The sequence below is a fragment of the Myotis brandtii genome, unplaced genomic scaffold, assembly GCF_000412655.1.
Source record: "Myotis brandtii unplaced genomic scaffold, ASM41265v1 scaffold174, whole genome shotgun sequence".
In the NCBI taxonomy this organism is placed as follows: domain Eukaryota; kingdom Metazoa; phylum Chordata; class Mammalia; order Chiroptera; family Vespertilionidae; genus Myotis; species Myotis brandtii.
The window spans coordinates 2693217-2717879 of record NW_005356437.1 but is presented as its reverse complement, the minus strand read 5'-3'; the positions used below and the strand labels follow the sequence as shown (position 1 = coordinate 2717879).

General features: G+C 36.3%; 1 protein-coding gene across 2 annotated transcripts in view; it reads left to right on the top strand.

Annotated features, from left to right (window-relative positions):
• Window positions 1-23864, top strand: part of ITM2B (integral membrane protein 2B) — a 31675-nt gene extending 7811 nt beyond the window's left edge. The window contains exons 2-6 of one of the 2 annotated variants that reach the window (XM_014537216.1): window positions 16320-16463; window positions 17993-18199; window positions 21077-21187; window positions 21836-21986; window positions 23159-23864. In XM_014537216.1, the coding sequence (XP_014392702.1) occupies window positions 16371-16463; window positions 17993-18199; window positions 21077-21187; window positions 21836-21986; window positions 23159-23244 (648 nt within the window). In that variant the 5' untranslated portion in view covers window positions 16320-16370 and the 3' untranslated portion in view covers window positions 23245-23864. The remainder of the gene's footprint in view (window positions 1-16319; window positions 16464-17992; window positions 18200-21076; window positions 21188-21835; window positions 21987-23158) is intronic. The other variant, XM_014537217.1, reaches the window with a different exon arrangement.
• Window positions 23865-24663: the final 799 nt, after the last annotated feature.

Sequence of the window (24663 nt, the reverse complement as noted above, 5' to 3'; positions counted from 1 at the left end):
CACAGCCGCTGCGCTCGCCAGCTGTGAGCCTGGCTTCTGGCTGAGCGGTGCTGCTCCTGTGGGAGTGCACTGACCACCAGGAGGCAGCTCCTACGTTGAGCGTCTGCCCCCTGGTGGTCAGTGTGATGACTAGTCGTTCTGATGTTCAGTTGATTTGCATATTAGCCTTTTATTATATAGGATATTCTTGCTATTTCACACATAGGCCCCCACCAACTGGAAAGGATGCATTCCTACAACATAAAAACTCTTTAGCAAAGCGAATTTCAACCAGTGTGTCATGAGAATTTTTAAAACATACAATACCTGACTATTTAGTCAGGGGAACCGACCCCTTTACACTTAGATTGTAAAAAAAAAAAAAAAATTACAGCCAATACAATAACCGTCTGGTGTGAATGACTCAAAATTATATTTATTTTTGTCAGATTGGCAAAAAATATAATACATTTTTGGTGTGCATAGAATTTTAGTAGTTTATGTGTGCCATGAAATGAAAAAGGTTAAAAAATTGCTTTAGCATTCAGAAGCTAAGTAACATTGTTTTCCATTTTTTGCAGCATTCTTTACTTAGCTTAATAGAAGGCAGCTGGATTCTCATATCAGCTTCTGCAGCCGGCCTGTTGTACTATTATCCACTTAGCTTTTGGAAAACTCCACTGTACACTAGTCTGAGAATAATGAAGAAAACATTGTCTTAGTTTTATTATAAGAATAGTTCTAACAGGTGGGTCCTCTGAAAGGGTGTTCCTGGACCACATTTGGAGAGCTTCTCTAAATACTTGCATATACTGCTGTTTCATTGTTTCTGGGTGTTTTTTTTCTATTTTTTGTTTTTTGCAATATGTATTGCCTACTGGCTTCCTAATAATAAAAAAGTGAATATTTAGCTTTTTCTATATATTTTTACATATTGCACATAATCTATTTTCCTGGTATAGTTATAGTAATTTCTGGTTAAATTTATATTCTTTGTTTTTATAATTGACATAAACATTATTTACATCTGAGTAGTATAGAGTGACTTTATACTACCTTTCTCATACAAAACCTTTTTATTATTTGATAATTGCTCCTTAGACTGAGAGGGAGAATTGCTTATTTTTCTATGTACTTATTGCTGATTCATCTTCAGACTCTCTGACAGTAGTATAATTGCTTTTCTGTATGTACAGACTTATCAGGTAGCTTGATCATGTTTCCTGTTTTCTTGGTGATAGTCCACTTGTTATTCTTCAGTGTTATCATCTAGACTGGTTACACTCCAACCATGTTGCTATGCAGATGTCCTGAGGGTAATTGCTATCCTGGATTTGAATGAACTTTGCCTCCATCCCATGTTGGTTCGATAGTTTTATGAATCTGAGATCAATATTTTTGAAACCATGCATGTCTGAGAATCTTGATCCTCACATTTAATTAATAAATCATCTGGGTATAAAATTCTAGGTTAGTAATTTTTCCCTCCAGCATTTTGTTATCTTCTGGTCTGATGCCATTCTGATTCCTGGTTCTTTGTACATGGCCAATTTTGCTTCACTTTTTTCCTCTAGAAGCTTCAGATGTTTTTCCTTGTGCTTTCAACTTTCAAATTTTTATTGACATAGTTTGCTGTCATTCATTTTTATTCTTTGTATTAAGGTTTATTTTGTTTATTCTTTTTACTATTACTCTGTCCAGCTTTCAGGAAGACGTAAAGATAAACATTTAACTGGAAATCAATAGGACTTTGAATTTTGCTATCTTGATAGCTTTTTATTTTTTTTATTTATTTTCGAATCGAACCCGGGACCCTTCAGTCCGCAGGCCGACGCTCTATCCACTGAGCCAAACCAGTCAGGGCCATGAGAATTTTTAAAACATACAATACCTGACTATTTAGTCAGGGGAACCGACCCCTTTACACTTAGATTGTAAAAAAAAAAAAAAAATTACAGCCAATACAATAACCGTCTGGTGTGAATGACTCAAAATTATATTTATTTTTGTCAGATTGGCAAAAAATATAATACATTTTTGGTGTGCATAGAATTTTAGTAGTTTATGTGTGCCATGAAATGAAAAAGGTTAAAAAATTGCTTTAGCATTCAGAAGCTAAGTAACATTGTTTTCCATTTTTTGCAGCATTCTTTACTTAGCTTAATAGAAGGCAGCTAGATTCTCATATCAGCTTCTGCAGCCGGCCTGTTGTACTATTATCCACTTAGCTTTTGGAAAACTCCACTGTACACTAGTCTGAGAATAATGAAGAAAACATTGTCTTAGTTTTATTATAAGAATAGTTCTAACAGGTGGGTCCTCTGAAAGGGTGTTCCTGGACCACATTTGGAGAGCTTCTCTAAATACTTGCATATACTGCTGTTTCATTGTTTCTGGGTGTTTTTTTTCTATTTTTTGTTTTTTGCAATATGTATTGCCTACTGGCTTCCTAATAATAAAAAAGTGAATATTTAGCTTTTTCTATATATTTTTACATATTGCACATAATCTATTTTCCTGGTATAGTTATAGTAATTTCTGGTTAAATTTATATTCTTTGTTTTTATAATTGACATAAACATTATTTACATCTGAGTAGTATAGAGTGACTTTATACTACCTTTCTCATACAAAACCTTTTTATTATTTGATAATTGCTCCTTAGACTGAGAGGGAGAATTGCTTATTTTTCTATGTACTTATTGCTGATTCATCTTCAGACTCTCTGACAGTAGTATAATTGCTTTTCTGTATGTACAGACTTATCAGGTAGCTTGATCATGTTTCCTGTTTTCTTGGTGATAGTCCACTTGTTATTCTTCAGTGTTATCATCTAGACTGGTTACACTCCAACCATGTTGCTATGCAGATGTCCTGAGGGTAATTGCTATCCTGGATTTGAATGAACTTTGCCTCCATCCCATGTTGGTTCGATAGTTTTATGAATCTGAGATCAATATTTTTGAAACCATGCATGTCTGAGAATCTTGATCCTCACATTTAATTAATAAATCATCTGGGTATAAAATTCTAGGTTAGTAATTTTTCCCTCCAGCATTTTGTTATCTTCTGGTCTGATGCCATTCTGATTCCTGGTTCTTTGTACATGGCCAATTTTGCTTCACTTTTTTCCTCTAGAAGCTTCAGATGTTTTTCCTTGTGCTTTCAACTTTCAAATTTTTATTGACATAGTTTGCTGTCATTCATTTTTATTCTTTGTATTAAGGTTTATTTTGTTTATTCTTTTTACTATTACTCTGTCCAGCTTTCAGGAAGACGTAAAGATAAACATTTAACTGGAAATCAATAGGACTTTGAATTTTGCTATCTTGATAGCTTTTTAAAGATCTATTAGAATATGTCTTAAACATTAAAAATGGACTTAATGATAATTAATAATAGATAATGGAAACCAGCTGCATTATTAGCACTAGTTTAAGGTCAGACAGGATTGCCTGGAGAGAGATATATAAGGCATTTTCTGGTTTTCCTCTTTAAAGCTCCAAAACTGTCTCCTTTAGAGCAACAACTCATCACCAACTTTGTGGTTTTGCCTTGTGGCTTTATCACTCTTAACTTTACTTAGGTTTCGTTTTGTACTTAATATCTTTTTCATTTATTTTGACATGCTTATATAAGCTGTTGTGCCTGAATTATTTTTCTTTGTTTTTTGCTTCTGTGCATATGATTTTAATACATTTTTATTACTATGCTTTGATGAACAGTAGATAAAAATCTGGCACAGCACTTATTATATGTGTGGTTTAATTGAGGTAAACCCATTATGATGCAGAATTTTGTAGAAACTCGGGCTATGTTGTTGTTGTTGTTGTTGGATATGAGTATTATCCAGTTGTGATATCATGTCACTTTACCTATTACCAGAATTAATTTGCCTGAGTTGTTAGTCAGGTGGTTGACCTAATATCTTCATGCTTCCTCTTCCCTAAGATGCACATGGAGTCAGATGATATTTAGGCCTTATTAGTTCTGTGATAATACACAAATAATTTTACTTAACTTTTCTGGCTTCCATTATATTTATAAATATAATATAAAATGATGTATTGGACTAAAAGGCCTTTTCATGGTCCTTCCACATGGAAGCTTTTCTTTCTGAGAATTAAACTGATCATATATGCAGAGGCACCTATTGCATGGCCAGACACTAGACTAGGAATTTTTAAGTTACTAAGCGGCCCCAACGTTTGAGAAGCACTTAGTGTAGCTGAGATAGACTAACCAATTATGTAAACCAAATTAATCACAACCTACTTAAATGTCTGTATCTGCTTTCACAAGAAAACAACACCCTGGGATCCAAGAGCTAGAAGACTGGTGTAATGATGGAACAAGATCAAATGACTACTGAGTATTTATTGTAGATGCATTTGATACTTAGGCATAGTGTTCAAAGCACTTTTAATTTAATTTTATTTTATGTGTTAATCCTCACACCAGGATATTTTTTTTCCCATTGATTTTTAGAGAGAGTGGAAGTAGCAAGGGAGGGAGGGAGAGAGAAACAGAGGAAGAGAAGAAGAGAAACAGAAAAGAAGAAACAACAATGTGAGAGAGACATATGGATTGGTTGCCCCTGCACACACCCAGACCAGGGCTGGGGGTCGAACCTGCAACCCAGATGCTTGCCCTTGACCAGGAATGGAACCCGCAGGGTGACACTCTAACCACTGAGCCAGGGCTCAAAGTACTTTTTACATTTCACTCTATAGAGATAAATATGCCCCATCTCAAGAAGTGGATTTATTTTTCTAGTAGTCATGTATTAACTTTGAAATTTTTCAACTTGGTCGGAAGATACAAGTTTCCATTTAAATTATTTTATGCTTTTAATAGAATATAATAGGAATTTTCTTATAAAAAATTCTGCATTTTAAATGGATTATTCATATTTGAATATGAATGTGTAATTCTCTTGTTGAGTAATATTAAGATCCAAGGTTTAAACAAAAATGAGTCTAGAACAGGTTTGCTTTTCACCCTCTAATCTTTACACTTAATGTTATAATGAATTATAGAAATTATTATTCCTATCATACCTAAAATTTTCAGGAAGACAGTTGACATTCTTATTAGGAACAATATGAACTCATGATTTAGCCAGTGGCAGAAGAAACCTATTTTGACCAATTTATCTATTCCTGGTAAAGGCTACAATTTACAATAAGTAGCATATGTAATACCATTGTTTATAAATCTGCCTGTAAGTGCTGGTCTAGACTTTTCTTTTGACTACCCATTGCCTTTCAATCTCACCAATATGAATTTTATATATGTAAAAAAGAATAAAAGATTTTTAAGGTACATATTCATATATTAATATTCTGCTTTGTTCCTAATGATATAAAAGTGAGTTATTATCTAGCACTAAAAGCATTTACAGCCTGATTTTTTATTTCTGACCTATTTTCTAAACATAGACCTGTGCTGATTATATAGAATGCCAATATGTGGTTCAGATTTTATAGATTTCTTAAAATAGTTAGATTGTGACACAATGGCTTTAAATTTTAATTTCTTTTTGTGCCTGTATTGCTGCTTGTATATTGTAGGATTTTTTAACAGTTAAGGATGTTCGTTAATGAGAAATGTGTTTTGTAGACATTGTAATTTTAGATTAATTTCTCATTTTAAAATCTCCCCCTATTCCAAGTACAGAATAGTATAATAACTCTATTCATGTAATGATAACCACTTGAAAAACTGCTTTATTTTGCTATGTCAGACACAGCATTTCCCATGTGGACTTTTGTCACCATAGCTGAGATTGTAGCAATCTTGTTTGAAAAGTCAAATACTGATTTAAATGAATAAGAAAATGCAAACAAACGTTTGCTGTCTTTATAGCTTAAAAATAATAAATTGGAGCAATCTCTGACATAACTTTTGTGGGTCTAAGATTATAGTTAGGAGAGCATTTTGGAATTTTTAAAGTAGATTTTAAATGATAACCAAGGTTTTTGTTTGTTTATTTTAAAATTCTTACTGGAATGGAAAGGGATTTAATTTTGTTGTCCAGTAATGTAAGTCTTTTTGCAATTGGCCTTTTCAATTGTAGATTGCTTTTCCAGTAATGTAAGTCTTTTTGCAATTGGCCTTTTCAGTTGTAGATTGCTTTTTTTTGTAGATTGCTTTTTATTTGCTTTAACTAACCTTAGTAGATTTTTATTTCAGCTTATCTCTCTCAGCTAAATCAGCTGGTGAAGGAAATGACAGCTATCATTTATTAAGCACTTCGTATTTACTATGTACCCAACAATGATTTAAATGCTTCATATATTTTCTCATTTAATCCCCACAACAACCCTATCAGATAACGCACACTTATGATGAAGTAATTGAGATGGAAAAGTTAAAATACCACTTGTCCAGCTGTTTTTCGTCCTCTAAAATTTTGACATTTCTTGTCTGATATCAATCTTATTTTTCTGTTCTTTTTCTTACAGATTTGTACCTTTTTCAGCTTCTTTAGTATCATTTAATTGGGTCTTAGGAAAACTAAAACACACACACAAAACCTGTCCTTGCTGCTCATAAGTTGAGAAAGGAAAGGAATTCGAGTTTACTGGAGTATTGAATACTGGAAAATTTGGCCTTTTTAGGTATACAGTTCTGGTAATTTTGACAAGTGTATATAGTCATATACAGAATATTTTCCTCACCCCCTCCCCCCAAAAAATCCTTCATATCACTTTGTAGTCATTCCTGTCTCTCACTCCTGTCCCAGTTTTCTGTTCCTATAGTTTGCCTTTTCTAGAATGTCATATAGATGGTATTATAACCTGTGTAGCCTTCCGTCATTCTCATTGTTTTATCTTTTCTGGAAACTGGGAGTTGTCTGGAACAGCCCTTTGATTCTTGTAGCCCTTGGACCAGAGTTTTCTTTGGGCTTATCCAATCCCTGCTCTTTGCCACCATTTTTTTTGTTTGCTAATGCCAACTGTTTGGATTTGTTCTTTGTAAAAGAATGCCTGTTCCGTTATTTAAAAGATTAAGGTGCTTTATTAACCATATTAATCTGGTCTCTAAAACCCAGAACTCAAAATCCTTTATATGGGGAACTGGTTTAGACTGGTTGTTTTATAAAATTGGGTTCTCGGAAGGGAGCATCCCTAGTCATAGCTAGAAATGAAGGTCAGGTTTCAAAACCCTGTGATGTAGAAAAGAACTTGGAATGTTTTGTTTTCAACTAGGGACAAAAATGATGAGAAAGGAGTCGAGAAAACTAGACCATTAATCAGAAATCCATTTTTAAAGATTTGAATCATCTGATTTTTCAAAATGTTGGCGACTAATTCTGTATTTTGGAAAACAGTACACAGGCCAAACGGCACATCCATGGGCAGCTGGCCTGTGCATCCCCATATTTATCCATATTACCACACGAAAGGGTTAAGGAGAATAAAATGGGAAAGAGAAAAACTTATTGTGCTTAGCAGGTATCTTGCAGAAAGCTTGCAGCCTTGAGCATCGCATAGCCCAGAAAACCACTAGCTATCTGACGCTGGGAGGAACCAAGGACAACTGGACCCTTAGGTCAGCAGAGCGGCTTACAACCAGCAAAAATTAATAAAACCTTTTCTCTCCCTGCTCTCTTTGCTGACTCCATTTTGTCAGACTCAGCCCACCTGCACACAGGTGCCTGGAATAAAATCATTTTTTTTATATATATATATTTCTTCATTGATTTCAGAGAGGAAGGAAGAGGGAGAGAGAGATAGAAGCATCAATGATGAGAGAGAATCATTGATTGGCCGCCTCCTGCACGCCCACCACTGGGGATCGAACCCGAAACCCAGGCATGTGCCCTTGGCTGGAATCGAATCTGGGACCCTTCAGTCCGCAGGCCGACGCTCTATCCATTGAGCCAAACCAGCTAGGGCAATAAAATCTTTTTTGATACATTATGGCCTCATGTCATAAGTGCGTGACCCCGGCCCACTCTGAACCTTTCACCAAATGTTTTCAAATGTGCATTTCTAAATAACTAAATCTAGTTCAGAAGGTTCAGTAGCTCATGTTACTCTGAGTTGAATAAATTATATTGGTTCTTTTCTGTATTTCTGTCTCATTTTTATACCCGAAGTGTTTATGACGTCACTTTTTTAAATGTAATATAATTTTTAACCCTAACAGATATTTTTTTTTTCTTAGTACTTTGGTTCTTAAAGCATTGTTCATTTGCTATAATAATGCAAAATAGTATATCTGAGAGCTTTGAAAAAATGTTTTTTTCATTCTTCCTAAAAAGGAGGCTCAAATAGAAGTGCCTGGGTATGTAAATTGCTTTGTTAGTATGGGATCAGAATAAAAATTAGATGAAAACCCTTGCATTTTGTCTGAGTTAAGTTTATAACTGAAGCACATTTCTGAAGCTCCTTAGGGAAATGATTAAGGTGACCTAATTCTTAACTAATTGAAACACCAGAAGAGATTTTGTCCTTCATTTTGCTTAAGATGTAATTAAGCAATTTTACTTTATCATATAAGATTTATTTGAACTAGAAATTAATACCGTGCAAGACTGAAAATGCTTTTGAATGCTGTGTCTTTCTATACCTGCTGTTGAGGAATGATTGTAGGCCAGCGTGTGCTTAGTGTCTTCAATTATAAACTGGGGTAAAAACTTGAGGTTTTAGAAAGATTAATGAAATGATAATTGTACAGCACCTGCGGGAGATCTCTTACCTCACATCAGCATAATTTAAGGTGAACCAGTTTTATTGCAGTACATAGGGAGGTTATGTTTCTGCAATTTGTTTTAAATTAGGCCAGGTAATGTTATATACCCCAGTGAAGAAGCTCTTGTTCACGAGTGATTTTCTTTCTTGTTGATTTTTTGTTGTTCTTTAATTAAGAAGTAATGATAGCACTGGCCAGCGTGGCTAGAGCACCAGCCTGCACACCTAAGGGTCTCAGGTTCGATTCTTGGTCAAGGGCACGCACCTGGGTTGTGCGTTCACTGCCTGCCCCCAGTCAGGACATGTGTGGGAGGCAACCAGTTGATGTGTCTTCTCTCACATAGATGTTTCTTCTCCCTCCTTCCCACTGTCTCTGAAAAAGCAATGGGAAAAATATCCTCAGTTGAGGATTAATAAACAAACAAAAATTTTTTAAATAATATAAGCATACAAAAACAAAGAATCTAATATCATTTTATATTTTTAAAGTCTTAAGTACATATACTCTATGTATTACGCATATTACTTGGTTTGTGTTTTGTTTTGTCTTTGTTTTTTGTTCAGCATTATGTTTCTGAGATTTATCTCAAAATCAACAATGCTAGTTGATTTCATTTTAACTATTATTATATGAACCTACAATACTTTATTCTCCACTTGATGGATATTTAGGTTATTTCCAATATTCTTATTGACAATTCTACAGTAACCATTATTGGAGTTATATCTTTATGTATGTGCACAAAAGGATATCTAAGGCTATAGTCCTAGGAATGGAATTGCTGGTCATAGGTATGTATCTTTAATTTTATTAGATGCCGCCAAGTTATCCCCCAAAGCAATTGTACTAACTCCTGTCAATTCTATGAAAGGTTTCAATTCTCATTGTTCCATACTTTCTCCAGCCTTTGGTGTTGTTAGATTTTTATTGCCTAATACGTAGGATTTCAGTTGATTTTTCCCTCGTTCCCCATATTGAAATATAATTTACATGCAATAAAATTGACCCATATTATGTGTACAATTTAATTGAATTTGTGGTAACTGTATAAAGTCATATTTCACCACAACATTCAAGATATGAAACATTTCCATTAGGCTAAAAGGTTTCCTCATGTCTTTTCGATCTTCCTTCACCAGCCCTTGGCCATGGCAACCACTAACTTGCTTTTTGTCACTATAGTTTTGCCTTTTCTGGAATTTCATAAATATGGAATCATGCAGTAAGTAGTCTTTTGCATTGGGCTTCTTTCACTTGCATGTTTTTGATTCATTATAAATATACCACAATTTATCCATTCATCAGTGGATATTTGTGTTTCTATTTTGAGACAATTATGAATAATGACTCAGTTGATTTTTAATTACTGATCTTCTACAGTCTTGCTGAACTTTTAATTGGTTTGAATAATTTGACTTTCGGATTTTCTACAGTTATGTCATTTACACATGGCAGTTTTGTGTTCTCTTTCTTAATCTTTATATCCGTTCGTGTTCTTGTCATTTGTGTACTAGCTAGGATCTCTAGTACAATGTTGAAAGGAAACAAAAAATCAATTTTAGTGGGCATTCCTCATATTTTTGTATTGAAAGGGTATGGTATAAGTCTGAAGTTTCACCATTAAGGGTGAGGTTTGATACAGGTTTCTTATGACTAGCTTTATTTATGTTAAAGAATCTCACCTCTTTTTTGCAAAGAGATTTTATTACGAATGGGAATTGGAGTTTGACAATTGCATTTTCTACATATTTTGAGATGGTTGAGGGGTTTTTCTTCTTAAATTTTATATGTGGCTTTTTTCTTTAAGCTTACTCTTTCAAGTGTTAAAATTTAATTATTTAAAATACACTTAATAAATTGCTAGCTTAAAACTTATCTATCTTGAATATTCTTTAATTCCTCTCCATGACACAGATTGTAATATAGCATGTCATTTATTTGTCATGCATAAAGTTAACTTTGGCTGTAAATTGCTTAAGATATGAGCCATGTCTTAATCAAGATATGAGTCAGGTCTTAATCACACTTGAATTTCCCATAGGTTCTAGCACAGTACATTGCAAATAACAGGCCCTTAATAAATGTTGAACTGGGCTAAGTACTTAGGGCTGCTGTTCTTTGCTAAATAGCCACAAATTCTTATGTTGCGCCACCCGTATCATTATCATGCTGGCTGCTAATGTAACTTACATGGGTTATTTAGGAAAAATTAAGCTTAAAAAAAAAAGATACAAATTTTATTCACCCATCAAATATTTGTTGAGAACCAACTAAATGCCAAGATTGGCTGTAAGCTAGCAGTACTGCCTAATGACAGGGATCCATACTAAGAAATATGGTTTTCTTAGTATGGAATGACAAAATAGGCGATTTTGTCATTGCGTGAACATTATAGAGTATACTTGCACAAACTTAGATGATATAGCCTCCTACATACATACCTACGTTATATGGTACAACCTGTTGCTCCTAGGCTACAAGCCTGTTACAACATGTACTGTACAAAACAATAAGAGATTAAATCAAGCACAAGAGAAGATGATGCAATCAAGATGAGGTGGCAAGTGCTTGCTTCGGCAGCACATATACTAAAATTGGAACGATACAGAGAAGATTAGCACAGCCCCTGCGCAAGGATGACACGCAAATTCGTGAAGCGTTCCGTATTTAAAAAAAAAAAAAAAAAAAAGATGAGGTGGACAGGAGATATATGAGGCTGTTTCCATTGTAACATGGCATGGTGCTTTACAGCAAACTTTTTGTTTTTAAATAGATTTTTATTGATTCCAGAGAGGAATGAAGAGGGAGAGAGAGATAGAAACATCAATGATGGGAGAGAATCATTGACTGGCTGCCTCCTGCACACCCCCTACTGGGGATCGAACCTGGGACCCCTCAGTCCCCAGGCCAATGCTCTAGCCACTGAGCCGAACCGGTTAGGGCCAGCAAACTTTTTTTTGATAAGTGAAAAAAAGAGTACACTCTAAATAAAAGATTAAAAGTGTACTCTAGTAAATACAAAAACCAGCAACATTGTCATTTTTATCATTATCAAATATTATGTACTACATAATTATATGTGTTATACTTTTATACAACTGGCAGCACAGTAGATTTGTTTACACCACTATCACCACAAGCAGGAGTAACACATTGCATTATAGCAGCTTTGACATCACTATCGAATAGCAATTTTTCAGTTCCATTATAATCTTAGTAGTGTCCCAGTGCATGGATTTGTGCACAATGAAAGGACATTAATTAGAAGACATATTTTAATATCGCTATTTTCCCTTTCTCTATACTAGAAGTGTCAACCAAAGTAACGATCAACATTGACATATCAAAACACTCATGCAATTGGCACCAGCGAGAGCTTTATATGTATTGTGCATGCGTGAATCAACTTAGCTTTTTATATATATAGAATAAACTTGCTTAATTAGACCTGCTTTGAGGCACCCCAGCTTCTCTTTCAGGTAATTGTCAGCAATATAGCAGTAAATATCAACACAAAGCAGATTATTATTATAGGTCACCAGAGAGAACAAAGGGTAAAATATTTAACTGCAGCAGTGTTTGACTATATTCTGCACAGTGAGAAAACCTGAAGTCATTTTCGAAGTCCACCATTTCTTTCTTCTTATCAATTGGGTCAAGTTTCTAAACTTTCTAAATCTCCATTTTCTGGCTAATGAAAAGAAAATAAGATTCTACTAAGTCTTCTATCTACCTACTCCTGGACTTCTGTAAGGATCAAATGAGATGAGGCACGGGAAAATGCTTCACAGACATTGGGTTAAAATGTGAAATGTTTGCACCTGCCTATAAAGCAAGTGGTGTTCCTGGGCTGAAGAAACTGCAAGGAGGCTAGTCACTAGGGTGAGGGAGCCGGGCGTTGCTATGTGATGTCATTACCCAGCACCCACAGCGACTGTTTCTGGGCTGGGCTGGGCCATTTTGCACCATGGGGTCTCAGCAATGTCAGCTGTGATTTGGTCAGGTGTTGGTGGGGCCTGTGTCCCACTTGGGGGAAGCAGTGTTGCTTTGTGGGCACCAGGTCCGCAATGCCATTTCTCTGTCAATGGCCAGTGCGTGTCACGGCAGCTCCTGCATTGAGCATCTGCCCCCTGGTGGTCAGTGCATATCATAGCGACCGGTCAGGGGACACTTAGCATATTAGCCTTTTATATATATAGACTAGAGGTCTGGTGCACGAAAATTCATGCACTGGGGGGGGGGGGCTCAGCCTGGCCTGCCCCCTCTCACAGTCCAGGAGCCCTCAGGGTGATGGGGGAGGCGACTGGGCTGATCAGGGGAAAGCGCCACCCCCATTACCCCGCTGCTGCTGCCACTGCCAGCCCTCGCAACCACTGTGGCTTTGTCTGGAAGGATGTCCGATCTATCTGGTCTAATTAGCATATTACCCTTTTATTAGTATAGATGGGACCACCTTCATATATGCACATCCTTAGCTGAAACATCATGTAGCTCTTGCCTGTATGACTGTAATACAAAATGAATATGAATGAATACTTACAAGATCCTTGTAGCCTAGCAGGGAAAGAAAAGATCTGTATCTGAGTTAATTGTAATGCAAAGTAGAATGTGATCAATATCAATTTAAAGAAGAAAAGAGATTAGATGAACTTTAAATACCTGATAGTATTTCATAACTGTAGTGAATGGACTTTGGCTCCATAATTTGGAGATAATTTTCTGATTCTTAAGCCGTGGTTCACAATGTTGTGCTGAACAATGGTCTGTGGATAAGTATTTTATAAATTAAATTCTTTGAGAAACTTAAATTTTTTGTCTTACTGTCATAGTCTTAATGTTTTATTTGTTTGCTTTGCTTATTTATTTATTTTTTTTTAGCTTCAACAAAAACATTTATTTCTCACAGTCTTGAAGCTGGGAAGCCCCAGTTCAAGGTGTAGGCAGATTCAGTTCTTGTGAAAGCCTGCTTCCTGGTGTAGATGGCTATTTTCTCTTTGTATCCTCACATGGTACAAAGCAGAGACCTTAGGAAATTTTATTTTATTGATTTTAGAGATGGGGGTGGGGGGGGAAACATTGATGTGGGAGAGAAACATCAATCAGTTGCCTTCCATATGCACCCCAACAGGGGATTGAACTCACAATGTAGATAATGTGCGCTGACCAGGAATCAAACCTGCAGTCTTTTGGTGTCTGGGATGATGCTCCATCCAACTGAGCCACTCCAGATACCTCTCCTTTGGTCTGCCCCATTGACTTCTCCATTCTCATCTCTTGTACCCTTTCCCACCATATTGGGCACTCTAGCCATACCACATGAAGCCCTTGGAGATACACATTTTAGCTTGATGATTTTATTCATTTTTTTGCCCCTTAACTCTGTCTTCTGTGTGAGTAATGAATATTTGTTCTTCAATATTCCATTCCAGTAGGTTCTCCCTTGGGTAGTCTTCTTCAAACAATATCATCCCTTCTTCTGTACTCTCTACATTCTTTATTAGAACCCATGCCATATTTATGTTCTCTTTGCATATTTATTTTCCAGACTGATTTTGTATGATCTCTTCTTGACAGAGGCTATCTAACCAATGCTTAGAACATAGTAGACCAGTAGTTCCCATGTGGAGGCAATTTGATTTTTTAAGGGGGGCATTCAAGAATGAGTTAACAGTGAATTTTTTTGCATTTCTTATGGTTCTAGGGGCCTCATATACCTTATATAAATATATATTGTGACATTTGTGCATTTCAGTTATGTGTTTTGAAACTTTGCTATTTTTTCATATTGCTGCATATTATTATTAACAATTTCTTAGTGATTTCTTCCTCAGTACTTCAACTGTTCTTTCGTTCTTTTATTTTTCTCTTTCATGGATGCCATGTTCTTTGGAAGTTTGTTTAGACCAAGTTAATGGCCTTTTAGGCTTCCTCCATGTGAATAGGAGTTCACTTTTTGAATAATAAGAATTATATGTCCGGGGAGGCGGGGGGGAAGCATCAGGATATGCTTTCGGTTGGGCATGGCCAAAAAAGGTTGGGAACCACTGTAGTAGACATTCTTGAAATTATTGTTTACTGGCCAGTTAAAAATGATATACCAAAAGGCCTGGAAACTTGTCATTAATTTGATAGTTAGGGCTGTATATTCTTTTACAAGTGTCAGCCCATGCTCTTTGGCTATTCACTTATGTGCGACTAGAAAAGAGAGCCTGCCAAACAGTCGGTGTTGTACACACTTTTGACTGTCTCAACAGCTGGTACCAAATGTTTAGAAATGACTATTTCCACCCCTCCACTATGCCTCCATCTTAAAATTATGCTTGGAATGAATTATCTCCTAAGGGCTCAAGCAAAACACTGTACTTTATCATTAATTTTCATTTTACCTTATAGCAGTAGTTCTCAACCTTCCTAATGCTGCGACCCTTTAATACAGTTCCTCATGTTGTGGTGACCCCCAACCATAGAATTATTTTCGTTGCTACTTCATAACTGTAATTTTGCTACTGTTATGAATCGTAATGTAAATATCTGATATGCAGGATGTATTTAGGCAACTCCTGTGAAAGGGTCGTTCGACCCCCAAAGGGGTCGCAACCCACAGGTTGAGAACCGCTGCCTTATAGCTTCATGAAATTCTTAATAACTTTTTATTCACAGGTGTGGAATATCTTACATGACTTAATAAATTCTTCTAGTCTTATTCTCATTATGTACTACTCCCTTGCAGTGCACTTGTTATGTTAGTATATAGTACATTGACAAGCATACCTACTCTAGCACAGTTTAATGTTCTGACAGCTTGATGGTTAGACAATCACAACTTTGCCAAGTGTTCCCCCGATATTTCCAATACCCATCTGACACCATACATAGCTACCGCAATGTTATTGACTATATTATTTTTTGAACCACTAGTAATGTAATTCCAGCAGATAATCTCCTTTTTCTGCTGTTTGCATATGAAACTGGGTACAAGTACTATAAGAAATTAGCTATTACTCTGAAGTGACAGAGTAGAGGAACTGAGTTAGGAGGGCAAAAGGAGTATCTCAGGACTTTACCCCAGATGACATTCTAATGTTAAATTATTTCCTTGAGTGAATCAAAATAAAAATTTTAGTAATTGTATGCTAGTTGTATGTCTTTTGACTTTATAAGGGCTTGATATTTTAATTGAATCTTTCCTAGAAAGGTCTTTTTTTAAAATTTCCTAGACCATTTTTCTACTGCAAGTAATCTATTATACTCTAGTTATAATATACAAGGCTCAGCACCATAATATTGCATGACAAAGTTGTGTTGTAGCCTTTTCTGAATTTTTAAATGTTAGAAGACAATCACCAAATGTTGTGCACAGAAAATAGAAATTATGGAGTATGTTATTACTAGAGAGATATGGATAGCAGATGGGGTGTTGAGAGTTAGAAGACAGAACTCTCCCAAGGGACTGGTTTCATAGCTCCAGAGGCATTATGATGAGTTTTGGTGCCACTGCTTTGATCTTGATTAGAGACCTGACTCCTTGGTCTCTTAGTTTATAAAACAATAATCCTGAAGGTTTCTTTCAATCCTGACCTTTCTGTGATTCTGACTGGAGAAATGATATTGACCATCCGTCTGTTTTCATATTTTAGGACCCAGATGAAGTGGTACCAGTTGGCCAGAGAAGAGCCTGGTGTTGGTGCATGTGCTTTGGACTAGCATTTATGCTTGCAGGTGTCATTCTAGGAGGCGCATACCTGTACAAATATTTTGCACTTCAAGTAAGTGGAAAAATAGTAAGACCATTTTTGCCTTTTCTTCAGTGTGTTAGAAAATTGATCCTAACTTGTTCTAAGCCTGCACTTTAGTCTGTGGCCCTTAGCCAGAGCGGTGGTCCTATTTTATAATTTTTTAAAAATATATTTTATTGATTTTTTTACAGAGAGGAAGGGAGAGGGATAGAGTTAGAAACATCGACGAGAGAGAAACAACGATCAGCTGCCTCCTGCACACCTCCTTCTGGGGATGTGCCCGCAACCAAGGTACATGCCCTTGACCGGAATCGAACCTGGGACCTTTTAGTCCGCAGGCCGATGCTCTATCCACTGAGCCGAACCGGTTCGGGCGAAAGCTGTGTTTGAGTCTCCTAAACCTGTTTGCCCAGCCTTTAGACAGTCTTTTAGACACACAGAATACACTGGAGTACTTCTCTCTGCTTCTTTCTCAGTCATTACTTTCTCTAGAGCAGTGGTTCTCAACCTTGGCTGCACATTAGAATCACCTGGGAATCTTTTTAAAAGCTTCTCATTGAGGCCCAGAAATCAGGATTTTAAAAAGATTCCCAGGTGATTCTAATGTGCAGCCAAGGTTGAGAACCACTGCTCTAGAGAATTGTGTGACTTCAGCAATAATGTTGAAGTAACTTAAGATGGAAGTTATTTAAAACTTAAGTATTTAATAGTAATCCTAGTGGGTTAAGACAGATTTTTCTTCTGATTATAATTATCCCCTCTGTTTTGTGGTATATTTTTCTGGGTGATAATTCAGTAGGTTTATTGTTTTTTTTCTTAAGGTGATCTTGGAAAATGAGCTTCTTATGACTACCTCAAATGTTTTAATATTTTTAAAATTAATAGACATTACTGAAATACCACTCAACCTTGTTTAATACAATTTTTATAAGAAATATATTTAATAAAGGAAAACTCATTTGCAGTTTTATTGTCCAAAGATACTTGTTGTCTTAATGTTTTGTTATATACTTCTAGTTTTTATTATATATGTTTACTTTTTGCAGTCTTTATGATTTGCTGTAATGTAATATTTTCCATTTAATTGTGATATATTTTAAGGAAAAATCAGACTGAAAATTTCAGAAAAATTATCCCTCTTTTGGCTAATAGAAAAATTATTGAATCAGTGAATCATATTAAAAGTTTTAAAAGTATGCTCTTTCAGAAGAAACATTAATTTCTGAATATATTCTTTTATAAAAATAATGCCTACAAGTAGAAATAGGTCTGTGTGTTTCTTCAAACTTACTTGTCACCGGATGGATAATTGCTTTTATATTCTATTTCTGTGGACCACAAAGAATAAAGGGAAAATCAGCTGCTTTTCTCCTTTTGAAACTTTTTTTACAATACTTTAAAACGTGATCTCAAAGAATGTGTTAACTCTATAATTAAACTGTCTGACTTGTCATCTAAAAGTATGAGTTTGCAAGCAAACTACTACTTAGATAGCTGTGGCAGCTTAAGTAATGCTTACATTTAAAAACCTGTCTCTTACTGAAATGCTGAAATAGTGTTTAAACCCTCTGTAGCCAGATGACGTGTACTACTGCGGAATAAAGTACATCAAAGATGATGTCATCTTAAATGAGCCTTCTGCCGATGCCCCAGCTGCTCGCTACCAGACAATTGAGGAAAATATTAAGATCTTTGAGGAAGATGAAGTTGAATTCATCAGTGTGCCTGTCCCGGAGTTTGCAGATAGTGATCCTGCCAACATTGTTCATGACTTTAACAAGGTGAGCCTGATGTCCTGAACTACAAAAAGAGTCCAAGTTCTTTAATTTATGCTTTTTGTAGTTTTTCGTATTTCCTGATTTATTCTATTTAGAGTTTACTTTTTACTTAAAAAATTGAACTTGGGTTTCTTCTGTCCTACAAAATAAACTATCAACATTTGATGGGCTCATTAATTATTTTTAAGTTCCCATTCTATATTTTCCCCAACTATTGAAAATTGTTAAGTACTGCAGAAAAGTTGTCTAATAAATACAGTTAATATCCTAAATTCTCCTAAATTCTCCATGTGGTTACAAAATTTTATCATACTTCTATCAAATTTTATCATGTTTCATTTTTATCCTATCTCTTTTTCTCACTTTTAACACTTGACCCTAGATACATAAAGCTATTATCTCTTAAGAATGAGGACTTTATTTATATAACTACATAATTATCACATCTAAGAAAATTAACATAATATAGTATTATTTAATATCTAGTTGATATTTAAATTCCCCCAATAATTTCTGTCCCAAGAATGTTTTGTTCTTTCAAACCAGGATTCAGAAATTCTCATATTACCTACAGATGTTAAGTCAGTATATATTTGCCATTTTGAACATGTAGACATATCACTGAAATTGGCATTGCATTTTATCCCTGATAAAATACATCTGCTGAATATTTATAAGCCAATTTGAAAAATTACTTACTTCAAGGTAATAAACCTTATCCAAAGCAAATAGTAAATAATAATAGCTAACACTTACTGAGCTCTTAAAATCTAAATGTTTACATGGTTAGTTAACTCATGTTAATCCTCAAAACCATCCTGTTGACAGTCTTTCTCAACCAGAGTTTCTCACCTGAACCACAAGAACACAGACAATCATTAAATTGACTGTTACTCAATTCTCTAAGGATAATATTAATTAACTAGGAGCCCAGTGCACGAATTCATGCACCTTGAAAGGAACTGTGGACCGCGAGGCTGCGGTGGGCACAGGGGCAGGTCTTGGCCCATCCTCCATGCCCCCGCCTACCCTCTCCTGCCATGGCCCCTGGCCCCCTGTCTGCCAGCAGCCCTGCTCCCACCGCCGCTGATGGCGCCAGAAGCAAGTGCGAACAGAGCTGTTGCCGGCAGTGGATGTGAGAGGCGGCTGCCGGCCCCGATCGCCCCGCAGGAGCAAGGGGAGGTGGAGGGGCGATCGGTGCCCGTGCTGGGTGCTGGCAGTGGGTGCAAGCAGCGGCTCCAGTGCCAGCAGTGGGTGTGAGTGGGTCTGGCGCTGGCAGCAGGTGCAAGTGCTGGGCGGGACAACGGTGCACAGGAGCAAAGAATTTTCAGTAACCACCAGAGGCTCACTCTGATGACAGCACCCTGCCTTGTCTGGCGCCCCCTGCTCCCACCGCCGCTGATGGTGCCAGAAGCAAGTGCGAACAGAGCTGTCGCCGGCAGTGGATGTGAGAGGCGGCTGCAGGCCCTGATCGCCCCGCAGGAGCAAGGGGAGGTGGAGGGGCGATCGGTGCCCGTGCTGGGTGCTGGCAGTGGGTGCAAGCAGCGGCTCCAGTGCCAGCAGTGGGTGTGAGTGGGTCTGGCGCTGGCAGCAGGTGCAAGTGCTGGGCGGGACAACGGTGCACAGGAGCAAAGAATTTTCAGTAACCACCAGAGGCTCACTCTGATGACAGCACCCTGCCTTGATCTGGCGCCCCCGCTCACCTGCTTCACCTCTTGGCCCATCCTCCATGCCCCCGCCTACCCTCTCCTGCCATGGCCCCTGGCCCCCTGTCTGCCAGCAGCCCTGCTCCCACCGCCGCTGATGGCGCCAGAAGCAAGTGCGAACAGAGCTGTTGCCGGCAGTGGATGTGAGAGGCGGCTGCCGGCCCCGATCGCCCCGCAGGAGCAAGGGGAGGTGGAGGGGCGATCGGTGCCGGTGCTGGGTGCTGGCAGTGGGTGCAAGCAGCGGCTCCAGCGCCAGCAGTGGGTGTGAGTGGGTCTGGTGCCGGCAGCAGGTGCAAGCGCTGGGCGGGATGATGGTGCACAGGAGCAAAGAATTTTCAGTAACCACCAGAGGCTCACCCTGATGACAGCGACTGGCACCCTGTGACCAGCCCCCCGCCTTGGTCTGGAACCCCCGTTCACCTGCTCCACCATCCTGCCGCAGCTGACACCCGCCATGTTCCGCACTCTGCCACCTGGTGCCGATGCCCACCATGTTCCGCATGCGCCCCTCGTGGTCAATACACCTCATAGCGACCGGTTGTTTGGTTGTTCCACCATTCAGTCTATTTGCATATTAGCCTTTTATTATATAGGATAGGATACTATCTAGATGCATAGGAGAGTTCATTTTTATCTACAATTGATGGATACCTTGGAGGACATTAGGGCTTATAAATAAGGGAACTAACTGAATCTCTTAATCAGATTATAGGTTATTTGCTGTTAATTTTAATAGCTTATTATAGAAACAAACCCATAAGAATTTTATTTCCAACCTGGCCAGGTAGTTCAGTTGGTTAGAGTGTTGTCCTCATACTCCAAGGTTGTGGTTCAATCCCAAGTCAGGTCACATACAAGAATCAACCAATGAATGCATAACTAAGTGAAACAACAAATTGATGTTTCTTTCGCTCTGTTCTTTCCTTCCTTTCTCTCTCTAAAATCAATAAATAGATAAATACATTTTAAAAGAATTTTATTTCTTAATAGCAATTTTTCTTCTCCCATTTCTACTTCCATTCTTATCCCAGCAAAGTCTTGACTTATTGAAGTACAAGTGATTTACATATTCTAAAGCCAACCCATTTTAATGGTATAAATTATTCTTAAAAGTACAGCTATTTGCCTGAGTTATAAATATTAATCTAACAAAAATGTATCTTTTTCTTCCCAGAAACTCACGGCCTATTTAGATCTTAACCTGGATAAGTGCTATGTGATTCCTCTGAACACTTCCATTGTTATGCCACCCAGAAACCTACTGGAGTTACTTATTAACATAAAGGTATACAGTTTTGAAATATTTTTTATTAATGCTGCTGCTATAGCACCTTGGAAATTCTTGTTGAGAAACTAGACCTATAGGAGCCCATTTTACTGGAAATACAGCTGTGAGGAACTAGGACTCATGGTTTTTGTGGGGTAATAGAAAAATTATTGAATCAGTGAATCATATTAAAAGTTTTAAAAGTATGCTCTTTCAGAAGAAACATTAATTTCTGAATATATTCTTTTATAAAAATAATGCCTACAAGTAGAAATAGGTCTGTGTGTTTCTTCAAACTTACTTGTCACCGGATGGATAATTGCTTTTATATTCTATTTCTGTGGACCACAAAGAATAAAAAATTCTTCTAATTTTGAAATTAAATATGTAATTTTTAAAATTATACTTAAGTTTTCAAGGGCCAGACAATAAATAGGAGGCTTTTAAGAAAAATAAAATCTGTGTTACAACTACTCAATTCTGATGCCATGGACAATATGTAAACAAATTGGCATGACTGTTTTTCAGTAAAACTTTATAAAAACAGATGGTGGGCAGTAGTTTGCCAGCCTCTGTTTCAACTATAATCTGTAAGAATTTTATTTTCCTTGTCTGTTCAGTGTAGGCCTTGCGATATTCATGTAATTTATTTTTTTCCAAATGTAGGCTGGAACCTATTTGCCTCAATCATATCTAATTCACGAACACATGGTTATCACTGATCGCATTGAAAACGTTGACCACCTGGGTTTCTTTATTTATCGACTGTGCCATGACAAGGAAACTTATAAACTGCAACGCAGAGATACCATTAAAGGTAATAACTTTTTAAAGTGCTGGCAGAAAAGTTTTTTGTTTCACTTCATTGTGTTAAGCTAGATTTAATATGTTTGCCATGAATGAGAAATAGAATTCTGTTCTATCACTATATAATATTTGTAGATTTCTGAAGAATCATCTTAACTCTAAATCCACTCTTTTTAGAGAGAGAGAATAGGTGAATGTGAAATCTCATTGCCCTGAGCTGCTGGAAGGTTTCTTCCATGTAGTCGTCCAGGCCAATGTTCCATCCTATTTGGTACAGCCACACAGCAAAGGTTCTTCTTATCCAGAGGGTGTCTGGAGAAGCTCTTCAGGTGTATGCTCAGGCATCTGGATTCTATGCAGATTGTTTTTCTTTTGGATCTTGGTGAAGATAATCACAGTCAGGTTAATTACAAAGGAATTTGGCTGAAGAATTAAGAGCATTGACACAACTAATATAGCTTTGCCAAATCATTTAACCTTTGTTTTCTCACCTAAAAAATAAGGATAATAGTGCCTCCCCATTTCCTTTCAAGATCATTATAAAAATAAAATGAAAGTACATGTGGCAGAGCTGTGGGAAAGTAAGAAGTGACATTCAAATACCAAGGTGTGATTTCTTTGGAACTGCAGCACCCAGTAAAAGTGCTTTCCTGGCTTTGGTTAGCATTTTTACTTATTTCACCTGATGAGTCAGTCACCTGAAATATACGGCTTGATTTCTTTCTTTTTTTTTTTTGCATTTAGAATTTATTAAGAAAGCTGTCAATCTGAACAGGAGGGAACATTTATCTTAAAAAATAACATCTGCAGGAAAACAGCACAAGGCACTGAGTGCACGTCACGCCTCCACATTTTTAAATTATCTTAATGGTTCATAATTTTTTTTAAAGGTCAGATTATGCATATGAGATTCTCTCTTTTAAGTCTGAAGTTTCAACAAATCACCACCACAGTCAAGATATATTTCTAAGTTATACTTATGGCATTATTATTGTTATTAAGATCTGTTAAGACATTTAGTTCAGAAAAGAGAAAATTATTTTCTTTAATGTTAAAAAATCAAGCTAATGAATGGAATATAGAGTAGAATATTTCCATATGTCTAAATAATAACTATGTGGATTAATGTGAATATTTATGACTAAAGAACCAAAAATTTAACAACTTTTCCCTTCCAAACAGGCATTCAGAAACGTGAAGTCGGCAATTGTATCACAATTCGGCATTTTGAAAACAAATTTGCCGTGGAAACTTTAATTTGTTCTTGAACATTCAAGAAAAACATGGAGAAACACTTAATAACACAGCATAACCATACTCTTTGTATTTTGTGCAGTGATTATTTTTTAAAATCTTCTTTCATGTAAGTAGCAAACAGGGCTTCACTATCTTTTCATCTCATTAATTCAATTAAAACCATTTCCTTTTAAAAATATTTTCTTCTTTCCAAGTGTGGTGTCTTTTATCTTTGATTTAGTAGTTGTATAAAGTCATAAAAAACAGTACACTTCGCCATATATCTTAGGTAGAGAGATTCTATGTTTTAATTATGCATTTTCAAGAAGAGTGATTATCTAAAGGATAATCATATAAATGCATACATAAAAATGGACCATTGTGACTTATTTGTAGTTGTTAGTTGCCCTGCTACTTAGTTGTTAGAGCATTTAAGCACACAATTTAATTTTTCTCTAATTAAAATATGCAGTATTTTCAGTGTAATATTTAACTCTTTAGCGTATAATTTCCACCTCAGTGTTTTAATATCCTAGGCATCTGCTGTAATAATATTTTAGAAAATGTTTGGAATTTGAGAAATAACTTGTGTTACTAATTTGTATAACTCATATATGTGCAATGGAACATAAACATCACAAAATTATTTGACTAAAGGCCTGTGTGTTGTTTTTCCCATATAATAAAAACAAAAGTAATTTGGTTCTTTGTATCTTAAGATATTCCATGTAAAGGAAAAAACATTTTTAAAAAATCTAGTTCTCTATATGCAGTGAGTAAAATAGATTTTTAAAAATAAGCTTTTAAAATAACTATATACTTCATTAGTGCTATTAAAGTAATACCTAAGACTGAACCTTGAAAGTTGCTGTTTAATACATTTTAAAATAATTCTTTTGTATTTAATGGAAGGGCTGTTACTAAACCTAAAATTTCTAAGTAGCATAAAATACAGTGCTTTTCTGATCCTGTCTCCTTACAAGTGGAATGTTTTGAATCACAGTGATGATTTTTAAATCTCTAAGGTTACTTCCTATGTGAAATAATTCAGAATCCACCTTCATTTAAAATACCTAAGAATAATTTTGTTGCAAATTTTCAAGATGAAAAAAATTATTTCTGAATTTAGGAAGTCAGAATTTTTAAAGCTTCACAAACCCATAAAGGATTTGGTCTAGAAGCTAATTCTAGTTCAAAAGGATGTTATTTGCTTCTTGGCTCTTGGTTTCATTTCAGTAATGTAAGAGCTTTAGGCTAGGCAGTTAGTTATCCAGGGATTGAGAATTTATTTTAGAAGAGAATATGTTTTGATAAAGTGAAAATTGCTTTTCCCTACCTTCCAGGCTCTAAAACTTCATGGTATTTTAGGAGGCTATGAACATTTAAGAGCACATTAATTCATTCTGAGCATCCTTTATATACCCGGCATGAAGCATTAAGCTTTGAAGATA